The sequence below is a fragment of the Pavona decussata genome, unplaced genomic scaffold (genome assembly GCF_977016875.1).
Source record: "Pavona decussata unplaced genomic scaffold, jaPavDecu1.1 SCAFFOLD_416, whole genome shotgun sequence".
Taxonomy (NCBI): Eukaryota; Metazoa; Cnidaria; class Anthozoa; order Scleractinia; family Agariciidae; genus Pavona; species Pavona decussata.
The window spans coordinates 532657-547605 of record NW_028145778.1 but is presented as its reverse complement, the minus strand read 5'-3'; the positions used below and the strand labels follow the sequence as shown (position 1 = coordinate 547605).

General features: G+C 41.7%; 1 protein-coding gene across 1 annotated transcript in view; it reads left to right on the top strand.

Moving 5' to 3' along the window:
* LOC146450914 (uncharacterized) overlaps window positions 1–14949 on the top strand; it is a 50822-nt gene that overhangs the window by 9920 nt on the left and 25953 nt on the right. The window contains exons 8-17 of the mRNA XM_085099721.1: window positions 1070–1204; window positions 2166–2365; window positions 3177–3318; window positions 3539–4002; window positions 5346–5568; window positions 6699–6871; window positions 7732–11669; window positions 12500–12798; window positions 13357–13709; window positions 14258–14458. Of these exons, the coding sequence (XP_084955847.1) occupies window positions 1070–1204; window positions 2166–2365; window positions 3177–3318; window positions 3539–4002; window positions 5346–5568; window positions 6699–6871; window positions 7732–11669; window positions 12500–12798; window positions 13357–13709; window positions 14258–14458 (6128 nt within the window). The remainder of the gene's footprint in view (window positions 1–1069; window positions 1205–2165; window positions 2366–3176; window positions 3319–3538; window positions 4003–5345; window positions 5569–6698; window positions 6872–7731; window positions 11670–12499; window positions 12799–13356; window positions 13710–14257; window positions 14459–14949) is intronic.

The following is a 14949-nucleotide window of genomic DNA, read 5'->3' as shown; positions in this document are numbered from 1 at the left end:
TGCATTTTTGTTATAAGAAAATCAAATTTCCTCGGGCATTTATCAGCTGGTAGTCTCCAGACAGAAACACTCTTTTGCATAGTATTCTTAAAGCTCGCGCGAAACCGATTAGGCCTTGCGATTTCCGATATGTAGGATCTCTTTAAAATAATTTGGAGAAAGGTCTGAAAATTCACCGCACACTAAAAGTCGGAAAATAAAGGAAGAACTAAAGACACTGTGGGACTTGGATATAATAACGCGTGGTCCGCATGCCCGTTTAGTTTATTTGAAGCTAGACAAAAACAATAAGAAACGAGTCAGAAACAGCAGAAGACATACATTTTCCTGACAGATTGAATAAAATTTATCAAATGGTTTTTTATTCGGCTTACCGCAAAAGCTAAACAAGAGATTGTGCAGCTGAATTACAACAAAAATAGTTGCAGGAAACCCAAAGATTTCACAACAAAGACATGTTATCGGAGACAAAGATTGGGCAAAGGCCAGCGAAACCTTATTTCCAAATTGCTTAGAAACCGTGTTTCCTTCAGCTACAGGGACCAGTTATTCTGGTGAAGTCCAGTCCGAACGTGGCGCATCGGTGCTACTGCTTACGTCAGGTTTCCCCACTAGAATAAGATGGAGTGCTAGTACATCGTAAGCTTAGTATTCCAGGATTTGTAGGTCTCCCTAACATGTCGTGAGTACCTGTCTATATGTATACCTACCTCACATTGTGTCCATGCATCTGTGGCTAAAGACTCTGGTGTCAGGAAACAACATTTAAGGGAGAACAGAATCGACCAACGTACCTTCCAATCGGAAGAACGACCCACCAAACCTGCCTCCGCACCTTAAGGTGCTGTTACACTGGTCATCTTTGCGAAGAGTGAGAACCGTGACGACATTTTCTTTTAGAGAGAATTTATGAAGGGGAAGGAGAGCAGGATGGGGGTGGTTAAATACGCAATTTCGTCCGCTACGTTACTGGCAAGGGTGCTGCGCTGCAAATAACAGGAAAACATTGCCTCGTGTAAGATCACCTTAAAAATCGATCGAGAACCGTTTTGTTTGCCTTTTATCTCAGACACAGTTTCAGAGTGGTTTGGTGTTAGCACTGGTGGTATTCCTGATGATGCCTTCTCTGCCTCGTCAAGCAAAAGCGAACTATCCGCACCACAACGAGGAAGGGCTTCGGTCAAAGAAGAGGGCTCTTTCACAGGTATGGCTATTGTTTCGCGAACTGATCATGTGCTCTACAATGCATCTACTATAACATATTTCAATCATTAAGAGTAGACGAGTAGTACAAAGGCAAAACGCCCATCGAAAAAAGTTTTCAGCTCCTCACAGTAGTTTGAAAGTTCATGTTGCTATCCCAATTGCCCCACTCCAGAAACTATGGGGAGAGCGAAACGAGTGAGGAATTGTGAGTTCGCTTGAGGAAGACCTTGCCTCCTGATTGTATTTCTCGATCCTGCTACATTAGATCTACTCGACGTCACGGGATCGCAGTCTACAACAATCGCAGTCCAATGAAAAGGCTTATAGTCACTCTTTTTTCTCAAGATGTACGAGAATCTGGCACCTACTTCCTCCGGGCTGATGAATTCTGCGTCAGTTGCTAGCCTCAAAACGGCCGCACGACCGGCAGTCAAACAGCTGCTAGCCCCAGCTTATCTTCTTAGACTCTAAACTGATCGCTTCCCCTCCCGTCACTAGCGCAAGCTATAAAGGGAAGTATTATTAAATCTAAGTACCGTGTATAAGTCGACGGATGGACAGCGCGCCGAAAAGAATGTCCAATTTTCAGCGGTCCCTCAGGGTAGCGTAGCTGTTGTTAGACGTGTCTCACCTAAAAAATGTTTCCCTCTACAGCTGCCTGCCAGTTGTCAATTTAAAAGTTCTGTGTCTCCCCACCCCACACAATTCCTCACTCGTACCAGACCCCTCACAGTTTTTGGATGGAGAACATCCCACATTTTACCTTTCTTAGATGCAAAAGGAATTAATTTCAAAAAAGGACAAGTAATGAAGCTTAAAAGTGGATTGGTTGAAGATGTTATGCCAAAAATTGAAAATCAGTAAACGAAAGGCCTTTGTTATACCAAAATCTTTGATCAAGGAAGGTACATGGAACCTTCTGTTCCCCATAAAGCTAGACTTGGCTTTACTGTTTACAGGAGCTTGGATCCCCAAGGTGTTATCGGAGTCGGAGTACCTCCAAATCGATCTACTTCAAGTAAGGAACATCACTGCAATCCTGACACAAGGGAGGGATGAGGCAGGATGTGGCTGCTCTGAATGGGTCACGAAGTACAAGCTCTCGTACAGTCTGTGTGGCGGCGTCTGGTCTTATTACAAAGCCAATGGCACTGTCAAGGTAAGTTCGGTTTATCAGTCTATTTAGTTCATCGTTTATTCAGCATCGTTTGAGTTGTTGTTACGTTCTTTAACTTTCTCCTCCTCCTCCTCAATTCAATTGTTTCCTCCCCCTCCTCCTCCTCGATTCTATTGTTTTCCCTCCTCCTCCTCCTCCTCCTCCTCCTCCTCCTCCTCAATTCTATTGTTTTCCCTCCTCCTGCTCCTCCTCCTCCTACTCAATTCAAATGGTTCCTCCTCCTCCTCCTCCTCCTCCTCAATTCTATTGTTTTCGCTCCTCCTCATCCTCCTCCTCCTCCTCCTCCTCATCATCATCATCCTCCTCCTCCTCCTCCTCAATTCTATTGTTTTCGCTCCTCCTCATCCTCCTCCTCCTCCTCCTCATCCTCCTCCTCCTCATCATCCTCCTCCTCACGTTCCTCCTCCTCCTCCTCATCATCATCATCATCATCATCATCATCATCATCATCATCAATCTAATCCTGCTCATTATCATCGCCACAGCTTCACCACCCTCATCTTTACTGTTATCGTTTTTGTTTTTGTCATCGTCATCGATATCATTATGATTGTCACTTTCATTACTATCACCACTACCATCACCATCCTCATTGTCATTGTTCTTATTATCAGAATCGTCCTCATAATAAATCACATTATGGGACTTTGTGTATGGTAAGTCTGAGTACAGTTCTGTTCAACGATCCGTGATTCCTTAGTGTAAAAATATACGAAAATCCTTATTTCCCCCCCATACATTACATAACGTCGTAATGTCATTAGTGACGCTAAATGTTTTCACTCTGTTGCAGCATTTCGTGGGTAATCACAATGGCGAAACCATAACGTCTAACAGTTTATGTCCTGATTTAACGGCCCGAGTGTTGAGGTTTTATCCGATCGCTTGGAATACCACAATAGCAATGAGAGTTGGTGTAGCTGCTAGTAAAAATGGTAAGCTTTGTTACGTTCATGTGACAGCTTTCTTTGTTGTTTGCTTTGGTAATTTGCGATGGACATCGAAAAATTCCAATATCAGTCAAAACTTAAGCGATTGGATTTTGTTCTTCACTTCATTAGTGCCGGCTTTAAGGAGACCGGAGTTACGCAACTTATGCACACACCTACCTAGCGAGTACCTAGTTCTCTTAACTTTCATATCTTTTTACTACAGCCGTGAATTATTTGGGCTGCTTCTTCTCACCCAGTGGAATGACCATAGCTAGTGACTTCAACGCAGCAACCTTGACTCCAGAGAGCTGCGTTACAGTCTGTGGAAAGTCGAGTATGAAGTACGCTGGTCTTGCATGGGGCAGCCAATGCTATTGCTCCAATACCGCACCTGATGCTAGTAAGAGCATTGCAGATGTTGCATGTTATTATCCATGCACGGGGAACGAGGCGCTCAAATGCGGAAGCAACTTGTATTACAGCATTTATGAAGCACCAGGACAGTTTGTGTTTCCGTTTAGTTTGTCTGTTGCCGAAGCCACAGAGGCTTTTAACCCGGTACGGATAACTATAACGCCATCTTATGAAAGTGCAGATGTGTGGTTAAATTTCGGTGATGGAAAAGCGATGAATATCAAGGGAGCAAGTTACTATGACTACGTATTCACTACTATTGGAGAACATGAGGTACTCACTAACTTTGTGTTTGTATTCATTGTACTTATGGACCCAATTTTCAGTTTCTAGCAAAAAGCCTACTACTTATTCTATAAGAATCTTAGCAAAATGGAATCAAGCAGCAGTAGAAATCAACTGTTGAATCCACAAGTTGAGTGGATTCAGAATCATTCTACGATGAGTCCTTTAAATTATTTCTCAGAGATGTGAACTGCTCTAACCTGCTTTGCTATTACATGGACTCCCACCATTTTGCGCAATGCTAATATCGTTTTAAGGTATTCCTGGGCGCTAATTTGTAAATTTTTGCCTTTAAAATTTGTGGGTTGAATCTATAGAAATAAGTACTCAAACTCGTCCATATTATCACAGGTAAAATAACATTTAGTGTAGATTATCTTAAAACATATTCTTTGGAAAAAAAAAACTAGACAAAGTTTTCTGTTTTACTTATAGTCTTTAACTTGAAGTGTTTAAATTTTTTAAAGTAAGTAAATATGTTTCGGATGAAAATTCATTTATCTTTTAGTACAGAAATCCGCTAGCGGGTCTGAAATAAATACAAGTAATATGCAGTGTAGCTAATTACAACGTGACAATAAATTTAGAGCAAATGACTAATAGCAATTACTTATAACAAACAACAAATTAAGAATTAATGTATTTGTCGTCACGTTGTAATAGACCCTTCCATGGTCTTTTAAACTTTCGACATGGACCAGGTAGCGAAAATCCATTGACAGTGCTGGAAAGAACGCCTTAACATCAATAAAGTTGCCAAGTGTGTGAGTGATATGTTGAAACCTAACAAGAATATGGATCCACAAAGTCCCAAGAATTTACAGACGTTTGTATGGTGGGGTGGGGGGTATAAAACTTGCCCCCCCCCCCCCCACCATACAAACGTGTGTAAAATTTCGCGACTTCTTAGAGCGTTATCTTCGCTCGCTTCTGACATTATCACTTTCATACTTGGCGAGTTTACTTATTTTAAGGCGCTCTTTCCAGTAGTGTCGATGGATGTTCGCTAGCAGGTCCTTATCAAAAGTTGAAAAAACAAAACAAAACAAAACAAAACCGCGGAAGGGTATATTAGCTTTATTGTATTTATTTCACACCCACTTGCGGGTTTCTGCACGGAAGATGGATAAAGTTTCATCCGAAACATGTTTACTTTAATAAAAGTCGTAACTTGCATAAAAATTGCTTCATGCCTGCTTGCTCTACGAAATTTTTAAAGCATTTTTTGCTAATTGTAAATTTTACGTTGAGAATATGAAAGAAAGAGATATAGTTAAGCCACTGGAATGTTGAAACAGCTAAAACATCAGCTTTTCTTCTCATCACGTCAGGTACATGCAGAAACTGTTATAGGTTATTACGGAGAGTGTCAAACACTCGCTGACATGAAAGTTATCAACGTAACTCTCGCGCTGACAGGGAAAAGCCTGAAGTGCCCGAGCGTGTTGGAGGCCTGGACCGATTTCAAGTGTACTCTGGAGGTGGATACTGGGATGGATCTGGACATGGAACTGAAAACTCCGTTTGGTGACGTGTATAATGCAACAATGGAAGGTAGCATAAGCCTTTAGTTCGGCGCTAAAGGGGCTCTGTTCTGTTACAACACCCTATTCCAAAAAAAAAAAAACCAAAATATTCTGCGATGTTCAGGGATAGACTCGAATTCAGGAAATTGTGCATAAATTTTACATAAATCACACTCTTCTTCTCACATAACAAGCATGAAAGAATTCAAGGAGTGTACGATCTTTAGTTAATTGATTAACAAGTTCAGAAAAGGATAAAAGGAAATCAAGGCTTGGCTCGAAATTCTAAAACAATAGGAAATGCCAAGCCAAAAAAAACAAACAAACAAACAAACAAACAAAAACAAAACAAAACAAAAAAAAAAAGCAAAGGCATTTGGATAATATTATTGAGGGCTTTCATGGCTTTTTTGACTTGTTTTCCATTTATCTCATTAACAAAAGAGACACAAGCACAACTCGTGAATGCGATGGCTTAACCTGGTTGTTGATAAAAAATTCTCATTTTGCCAAACTTTTTGTGATTTCTTACTTCTCCCCATTCTAGCACCTACTCACCTCCCACGTAAGTTAGTTGTCAAACACAACATATTTCTTTATTCCTTCGTTCTTTTTCACTGTCAAGTTTCATCAACTTCAGACCACCCTTTGATCACGGCTTACCAATTCTCCTTCAACGAACTGGGCTACACAATGGTTCTCTATATCGATGACACTTTTAAAACTACTTGAAACTTCGCTCACACTTCCTAACAATGGTACTGCTTGCACACTGCTAGATAGTTCTCTGTCATTTACTGTACTGCTCTAGCAAGTTCTTTAAAATGGCATATGTGTTGAATTGTTCCTCCCACTCCTCTGAACATCGCTTGCTCTTTTGTCCACCACACTATACTTGCTACAGGAAGCAACTTAACAGTCCTTTGGTTGTTGCCATCTTTGACATTTCCTTCCCTAGAGAAGAGGTTCTGCCGATGATTGCATACATTCTTTGGCAGTTCCTCTTTTTCCCTAATGATGTTACGAAGGGGTAATTCGAGAGAGGATTTGTTTGAGAAGTAAGACCCTCCATGCGAATTTTCTATCAGTTTGAATTAGAGCAAATATGGAAATATCGAGCGTGTATTGATTCCAGGTGTACTAAATATTTTATTTCAGACACGAATCCCAAAGCAGTGGGTTACACAACACCATTTTCTCCTAGTCAAAATCAAATGAATTTAAAAGAGGCCAACAAAACCATCATCTTACCAGACTTTTACTTTGGAGAGAGTGGAACACTGATAGCACTGAAATCTAACGTCTCCTATCCTGGCTACATTATAGTTCAGGTACGTGTTATCAACATGTATGTTTCTTTAGATCACCCCCCCCCCCTCCCCTGAAGGTAGTTGTTTTCGCATGCAACCCTCCCTTAATCTGCCTGGCGATCCCATCACATAGACGAATGAATGGCCCTTGATGCTGTTCACATTCCGTGTTGGTATACACAGGGTTACTTGTGCGCAGTGTAGACCCCTTGTTTCACAGCAAGTGACTGTTCAACTTTACACGGATCAAGAAATCTTTTATATGTCGGTGTCACTTTCATTGCAATAATGGTCTTCCAGAGATCAGTAATCAGTAATTTAGTAAAACTTATTTTAAGTTTTATATGCAATAATTATCACAATAGAATGTTCACAGTCCCCTATTTTTCCGTGGGATTTTCGAGACTCGTACGCTTCGATCGAACTCCCGCCATTTTGGTTTAACGGCGAAGGCAACCTTGGGAGATTATCTAAACTACTGAGGGGAGCGGGAGTGGGGGTGTACCCTGACTAGGGCCCCCCTCCCCCCTCCCTTGGTAGTTTAGACACTCTCCTCAGGTTGCGCCCGTCTTTACAAACTGGGAAAACCAGACAACCCGATCCTGTAACACTGCGAAAAATCATTGCCAGGTCATGCGATACACACACCGTATTTGAAACGATGAAAGTGTGAAAAGACACAAAAAATGGTCGTTTCATTTTCGGTGATAAATGCTCGTGTTTAAACAAAGAAGCTTTGTTCAAAGTTTGTTTTCCCGAATTTAGCCTTCTTTACCGAAACACAATTTGAGATTTCTGAGGCTTGGCAATCTCCCTTCCCTGCACTGGTGACTGACTGCCGCACTCAATCACACAGTCACTATTTCTCAATTACCTTATAGATACTCCGTCCTCTTTGTATTCTACCAACGGAGACCAATTACTGTTACGCTGATGGTAATTGTACCACTTCGCTGCCTAAGTGCTCCCTTGGAAACCTGAATTACATGTGCCCATCACTGTCGAGCGTCCTTTGTGCACAAAGCATTGATTGTCAGTTGGGATTATTAGTGTGTCCAGGCGGTGTTTACTTCAATTCAACTCTGAGCAGCCAATACCAGCTTGTATATAGTACTAAGCTTTACCTGCCGGTGGGTTTTAATATCATGAACATAAGTCAAACAGGTGTTCCGATCCGGACAGCTGATATAGTGGCTATTGGTGCTATTGAGAATATCGGGGCCGGAATTCTTAACGCAGACTCAGGAGGGAGTGCTTTTGTTTTGAATGGCAGTCACCTCAATGTCGGTGACGTTTTGTCGGGAAATGTTGGTCTTGTGAGAACACAGCACAGGTTCGACATCGACTTCGTCTATATTTCTCCATCGAAAATGGAGCTTTCTTTGGGGGATTTCCCAGTCGGTCATTGGACACAGCAAGGGACTATCGCCTCAGAACCGCTTGGCTTTAGCGTGAAAGTTACTATCACCATCGCTAACATGACATTGATTGTGCCTGACTTTGTGCCAACCAATGAATCGTTTGACGTAGCGATACCTTCCCACCCCGGTCATAATGTGACTTTCGGAATAACAATTGGCAAAGAAGACACGTCTTACAACCAGAGCGGTGAAATCCAATGGTTTTACACCTGGACGAACATCTCCAAAACAATACCATTTGTTTTTGACAAAGAAGGTGTGAAAACATTTATTCTGACAGCTGCTAACCTTCTGTCATCAACACAGCGTGCTTGTCAAGTCAGCGTCCTGAACCGAGTAGAACATGTTTATTTGTTTAATATTACTCCTGCAAGCCACGGAAATGAAACAGAAATCAATTGGGTTGTTGAAGGAGGAACAAATGTCACTTATAACGTGTCGCTTGGTGATGGCAATTACCTCAACCAGTCGTTTCCATCCGTAACCATCTTGGTTGTTACCTACATACATACTTACTACCAAGAAGGTACCTACAATGTGACTGTAACAGCATACAACTTAGCTTCAAATAAGACTGTCACGGGGCTAGCACGGGTAGTGGCACCCATTGTAAACCTCACCTGTAAGGTTATCCATGCTGCTCGTGATATTGAAGTCAATGAAACTATTCAGCTTAATGCATCCTATCCGCAAGGTAGTAACGCAATGGCCTTCATCGATTTCGGTGATGGTTCTTCAGTTGTCGAAGTACCAACCGAAACGTTGGTTTGCCGCAATGTTAGTTGCAGTACCAGATACAATAAAGTTGTATCGCACAGTTACTTCCCGCACGCTAACTACTCGGCCAACATGACATTTGTTAATCTTGTAAGTAAAAGAACCTGCTTGGTGGAAGTATTCGTTCATAAGCCTGTCTATAATCTGACTGGATTTCACATAACATGTCCTCCGACAAAGCTATCCTCGCCAACCCCTTGCACGCTTAACAAAACGGGTGGAAACGATTTTTGGTGCGACTGGGAATTTGGTGCCAATAATCAACGGAACAGAAGCCACTACTGGAACTTAACACTACCAGTAGAGAACACTTACTTGGCCATTGGAATATTCACTGTCACTGTTAATTGCAGCAATCGCTTGTATAATACTATCGCAGTTGGAAACGCCATTGTGCAGGAGAAAATCACAGGATTTATAGTCACCTCCCCAAATGTGCAATCTATTGATGCTGATTTCGATTTGCGCATTAACGTGACAACTGGGACCAGCATGCAGGTTGAGATTACTCTGAAGAATATGTACAGCAATTACTTCACCATGCAAAAAAACTACACTACAGAAGACAAGTCTCGAGTTACTCGCGTTAGCCGGCAATATTTTTCGGTTGTTGGGATCTACCTCTTGACGGTGAAAGTGTGGAATTTAGTAACACCGCTTCTGACTGTCACCCGTGAAATGAAGGTTGATAAGGCAGTAACCAACCTCCGTCTGTTTAACAACGACACCTTTATCATTGTGAATGCAACAACTGAAAGCTCCATCTCGATCGATACAGGAACTAACGTAACCGTGGAGTGGGATTTCAAAGATGGACGGAGGTCGTCATCTTTGTTTACCGGCGATTCATTGAGGTCTAGCGGTGACTCTTTGGCCCATACATACTGGGACCATGGAGCTTATTTACTAAATGTCACAGCTTCAAATGCTGTCAGTAAACGTACAGTCCTCAAGTATATATTCGTGCAGTACATTGTAAAAGACATCCACATTACTTCCAATAGTCCAAAGGAAATTCCTCCAGGCACAGTGACGTTTACAATATCCGTAGGACTGAACACACACCCACCTACAAACGCTACCATCGACATGGATTTGGGAGACGGTCACAAAAAAACGGACATAGCTCTTGGAGGAGTACAGTCTATAAACATCTCCAGCTCTTACGTGACCCCTGGGATAATCCCAGTGAACATGACAATGAAAAATGACGTGAGCTCTGTAAGCCTTAATCTTTGGGTAGACGTTCAAAAAAGTATCAAAGATTTGCGAAATTTGGCTTACCACACTGGAGGAGACGCCGGGTATGGTGCACCAGGCAAGGGCCACAAGAAGGACAGTTTTCCATTGGAATATCCAGTGTTGTTTGTGGCTAACATTTCCGATGGAACGGCAGTGACTTACACGTGGGATTTTGGAGATGGTGCGGTTCATGAAACGAATGAGACAAGTGTGAAGCATCGTTTTGCCTCCCCTCTCCATTATAACATCACCCTTAAAGCCAGGAATTCCATCAGTAGTATGGTGGTGAGCCATGTAATTAGGATGATGCAGAGTGTGTTGAATGTTACATTTGAAAACAACAGTCCCACAGTTATTGTCTTTAACACATCGCTGTCCATCACAGTCGGGCAGATTGGTACTGAGTCATGCTTCCTTGTCGATTTGGGAAACAACACGAGGATCCTGTACAGAAGTTTTGACGGTGTGACCTGTGATAACGAGCTTTTAACAACAAACGATATCAGAGTTCTACCTTCGCTTAACTTCACTATCTTGTTTAAGTATTGGAGGGTTCTTAATTATTTTGTCAGTATTACAGCCTTGAATGATGTTTCCAGAATCACTATTAACGGCAGGGTGATTATCCTTCATCTCCCTTGCGAATTTCCGGTGGTGCAAATACCAGATGCTGGGAGATCGTTCCATAATCCGACGAAGTATTTCCGAGCCGATTACATAACGATAAAATCCCAATGCATCATTGACTGCTTAGCATCGAGAACGAGTGCATTTCATTGGGATCTCACCAAGATCTCAGATGGGGAGGACAATGGTACCATCATAAGCAGTGATCTCTTTGACAGCACCTTGTCGGTCTTGGTCGTTCCACAGCGAACGTTGCCTTACGGAAGGTACATGCTTCGCCTCAATGTGAGCATGGTTGGGTTGCCTCTCGTCAACAGAGCGGCGGTCTCTTTTGTAGAAATTATGCCATCACCTTTAGTGGCGAGAATTATTGGTGGCAACGCGTGGATTCAGTCTGTGAATAGGAAAGTAACCCTTGATGCATCACCGTCGCATGATCCAGATCAGGGAAAAGACGACAAATGGGGTCTGAAGTACTTCTGGTACTGCAAGACAGCCGATGAAGATTATGAATTCCCCAGTTTTCCGGAACAATGCTCAAACTGCAGCAATGTTTCTGAGGATGGTGGATGTTTCATGAATGGGACCAGACGCTTGGTGGCTGATACCGAGCTAGTGGAGATCCCGCCACGCCTGCTTCAAGTTAACAAGACTTACATATTCAAATTTTTCCTCACCAAAAACGCAAGAATGGGAGAGGTTTTTGTTCGTATATCTCTCACATACGAGGATCCACCCACGATGGTTATAAGGTAAAAATATATTTACTAGTCTGTCTATGTTTTTATGAGAGAAACTCAGCGATGAAACGCCTTCGTCTAGAAGCCCGGTTGTTCGAAAGCCGACGGATGCTAATCCAGGTTTTCATCTCGCTCGTTAAAATTTAAGCTAATGGTAAAGAAAAATATACGTGAAAAGTGAGGGACAAAAGATTCAATTTTGGATTGGTGATTAAACTCGAATCAAGGTTCCCGTTAACCCAGGATTGGCTTAATCGGGCTTTAAACAACTGGGTTCAGAGTAGTTTTCTTCCGCATGGGCAAGGTTCGTGTTGTGATTGTTTGACAGGTTGGCGTTGAAAATTTCAAATGATGGTTTAAACTGAATCAAAATTCCTCGCATCCAGTGTAACTGATGTGTAGATGTTGTAATGTAATGTAATGTAAGCAGTTTATTGTGATAATACGCTTAGCTTTTGTGAGACCAGCAAGCTAGGCTCACCAGCTTGTTTACAGGTATTTCACACTAACATATATGTTCAAATTCGGAAAATTGAATTGCAAGAGTCAAAGATTATTTCATCACAGATTAAGTTTTGTGCAACCTGTGAGCTAAAAGATAAGGCAGTTAATGATAAGGGAAACTTTAAACGTCAAGTACCGGTAGGAAATTTTGTGTTAATTTTTCGCTAGCTTTCCCGTCTCTCATTTTGTTTTCCCAGTGATGAAAATTAGTTTTTGAACATTGAGTGCTGTTAAATGGCCTCTGCGTTTTTGTTATCGGTTTGTTTTGCCTTTTTCATTGTAATTGTAAGCGGACCGTTAGGTATGATAATTGATCGTATATGTTCTGTTCAATACAGCAAGCCGTATGATGAATCCCCAGGCGATCATAGTCCAGCTGCCAAGCTATCGCTCATAGTGACCTGCAGAGGCTGTAATCTGGAGCAAACCAACACTATGAAAATATCTTGGAGTCTGTGGATCAAACCAAGTGTAAACGACACAGAAAACGCACTGGAAAAGAAAGTTTTTAACTTGGAAGACTGGTCTGAAGTCAGGGACCTCCTGTCCATGAGCCGGGCAGGGATTGATTCTGAGTTCCTCATCTTAAAAGCTAACAGCCTTGAAGGTGGAAGAACGTACACCGCCAAAGCAACAGGTAGGTTAAGGGTACGTTCCTTTGGGATGATCCAGATCAGGCCCAATGATCCAAGATTACTCGGATCATGTTGCATCAAAGGAACCGAGGAGTCCACTCTGGGCAAGAATTCCTCGGTTCCTTTGATGCACCATGATCCGAGTGATCTTGGTTCATTGAGCCTGATCTGGGTAATCCCAAAGGAACGCACCCTAAATCTCTTTCCGTGGATTTCCCGGTAGCAAGCTGGTAGTGGATATGACGGAAGGTGAGGATTTGTTTTGTGAAGGCAACAATATTGCTGGTATTTTGTCTGTCCTTGTCACCTCTCACTGAATTACAAAATTAAGCTATTTGGAATAGAAGACACATGAATAATGTTATTGATTGACTGATTAATTGACCTAGCGGACTGGGAGCTGAAGAAGGGCTAATCATCAATTGCCTTGAAACAAAAAAAGGATTATACCAATCAAGGTGTTTGCAGTCAAATAGCGGTTGATTAAAACAACTTCTTTCCCATTATACCCTCTTCCTTTTGCTGTCACATCCATCCTGTATTGTGCTAATTTTTTCAAGGTCGCTTTGGAAACGGACCTACGGGTTTCGCTGAGTATGTGTTCAAAACAGCCTCCCCTCCCTCAGTTGGAGAGTGTCGTGTCATTAAAGGTGATATCGTCGGTCTAGATGTCCTGAACACCATTGTCTGTGACGGATGGACCAGCAGCTCGGGATCCACGGATTTGTTGTACCAATACTTTTACAAAACGTCGCCCAGTGGTATGGAATACATGTTTCAGTACGTTAGAGAGCCCAACATTGGGCGAATTCGGCTGCCAATTGGGCTCAAAGAATACAATTACACGCTTTTCATGAAGGCAGTTATCTCCGACAGAAGCAGAAGCAAAGCAGAAACCCATTTTGAGTATCTGGTAAGATTTAATTTTTTAGAATACGGACAACGCCAAGCTGTTACGTCACTGTAGTTGTTATGTGGAATACCGACTCAGACGTCGTTCAGTTTTCGTTGGAACGCTTAACAAAGTCGTTACAGTCATTTCAATAATGGTACCATTTCAATTAATAACTACCCCCAAAAGTTGCAACGCAATTGTAACCAAAGCTTTATGCCATGGTTAGTGAGGGTTGCGTTTCTTAATAGGCACCTTTGGCACTAGAACAGAACGGCCTTTTTTTCTACAAAAATAACCAGTACCCTACCACTTTTTAACTTTAGCGTGTTGCATAACTGGATCCAAACTTTACCGTCACAGTGAGGATCCGTGCAGCTTTTGTACCGTCTGACACAATTATACAAAGCCTGAGGCTATTTATTTGGATCGGATGAGATACTAACATTAATTTTCAACTTCATTTTGCCTTTTAACACAAGAAAACGTCTTAAATAAAACCAGAATCTCACAGAAATTGACTAAGACGCTGACTATAGTCTTGATTCACAATGTGTTTCTTGTTGCAGAGCTTACCAAGTGAAAAAGACGACTCTGACATAATGGAAATTTTCGAGGAAGAAATGAACATCAACGGCACCCTTCGAACGCTAGAGATGGAATCCTATTCCCAGTTTACCGATCAGTTTGTGTTGGCTGCTTCGGCAAGGTTAAACGCCATATCTAAACGTGGATCCAATGTAACAGATTATAAACATCTGGCTAGAAAAGTAAGTTTTACCCAGATATCATCCGCTCTCTTTTTACATTTGGGTTACAATGGTTGAGGGCGGGTGTTATTCAATGCAAGCAGCGGGCTTTTTTTGTCGCAAAGCAAAAGCTAGAAAGAAAAAACATTTCCTACGGAAGAATCTTTGTTGACGTCATTGTTTACGTTTTGCCTCGTTAGCGTATAGCTAAGAATGTGCTATGAACAAATGGACACCATAATTGGCTAAAAGAACATGTCACACTTGGTATTCAGGGTGAATATGACTGTGATACGTTAAATATTCACGGGAAATTAGCTTTCAAAACTGTGAAATTTGCAAAGCCAAATGTATTGCCAGCAGAGTTGTAAAATAGTGATAGTCTTTAAAATTCATTTCTATTTAAGATATTATGATCAAATTTTCAGAGAGTACTAAGTTTGTCAAGCTCTTTTATTTATAGGGTGCATTTGTTTGTAGCTAATTTTGCCGTTTATGCTTATGTGTGCAAA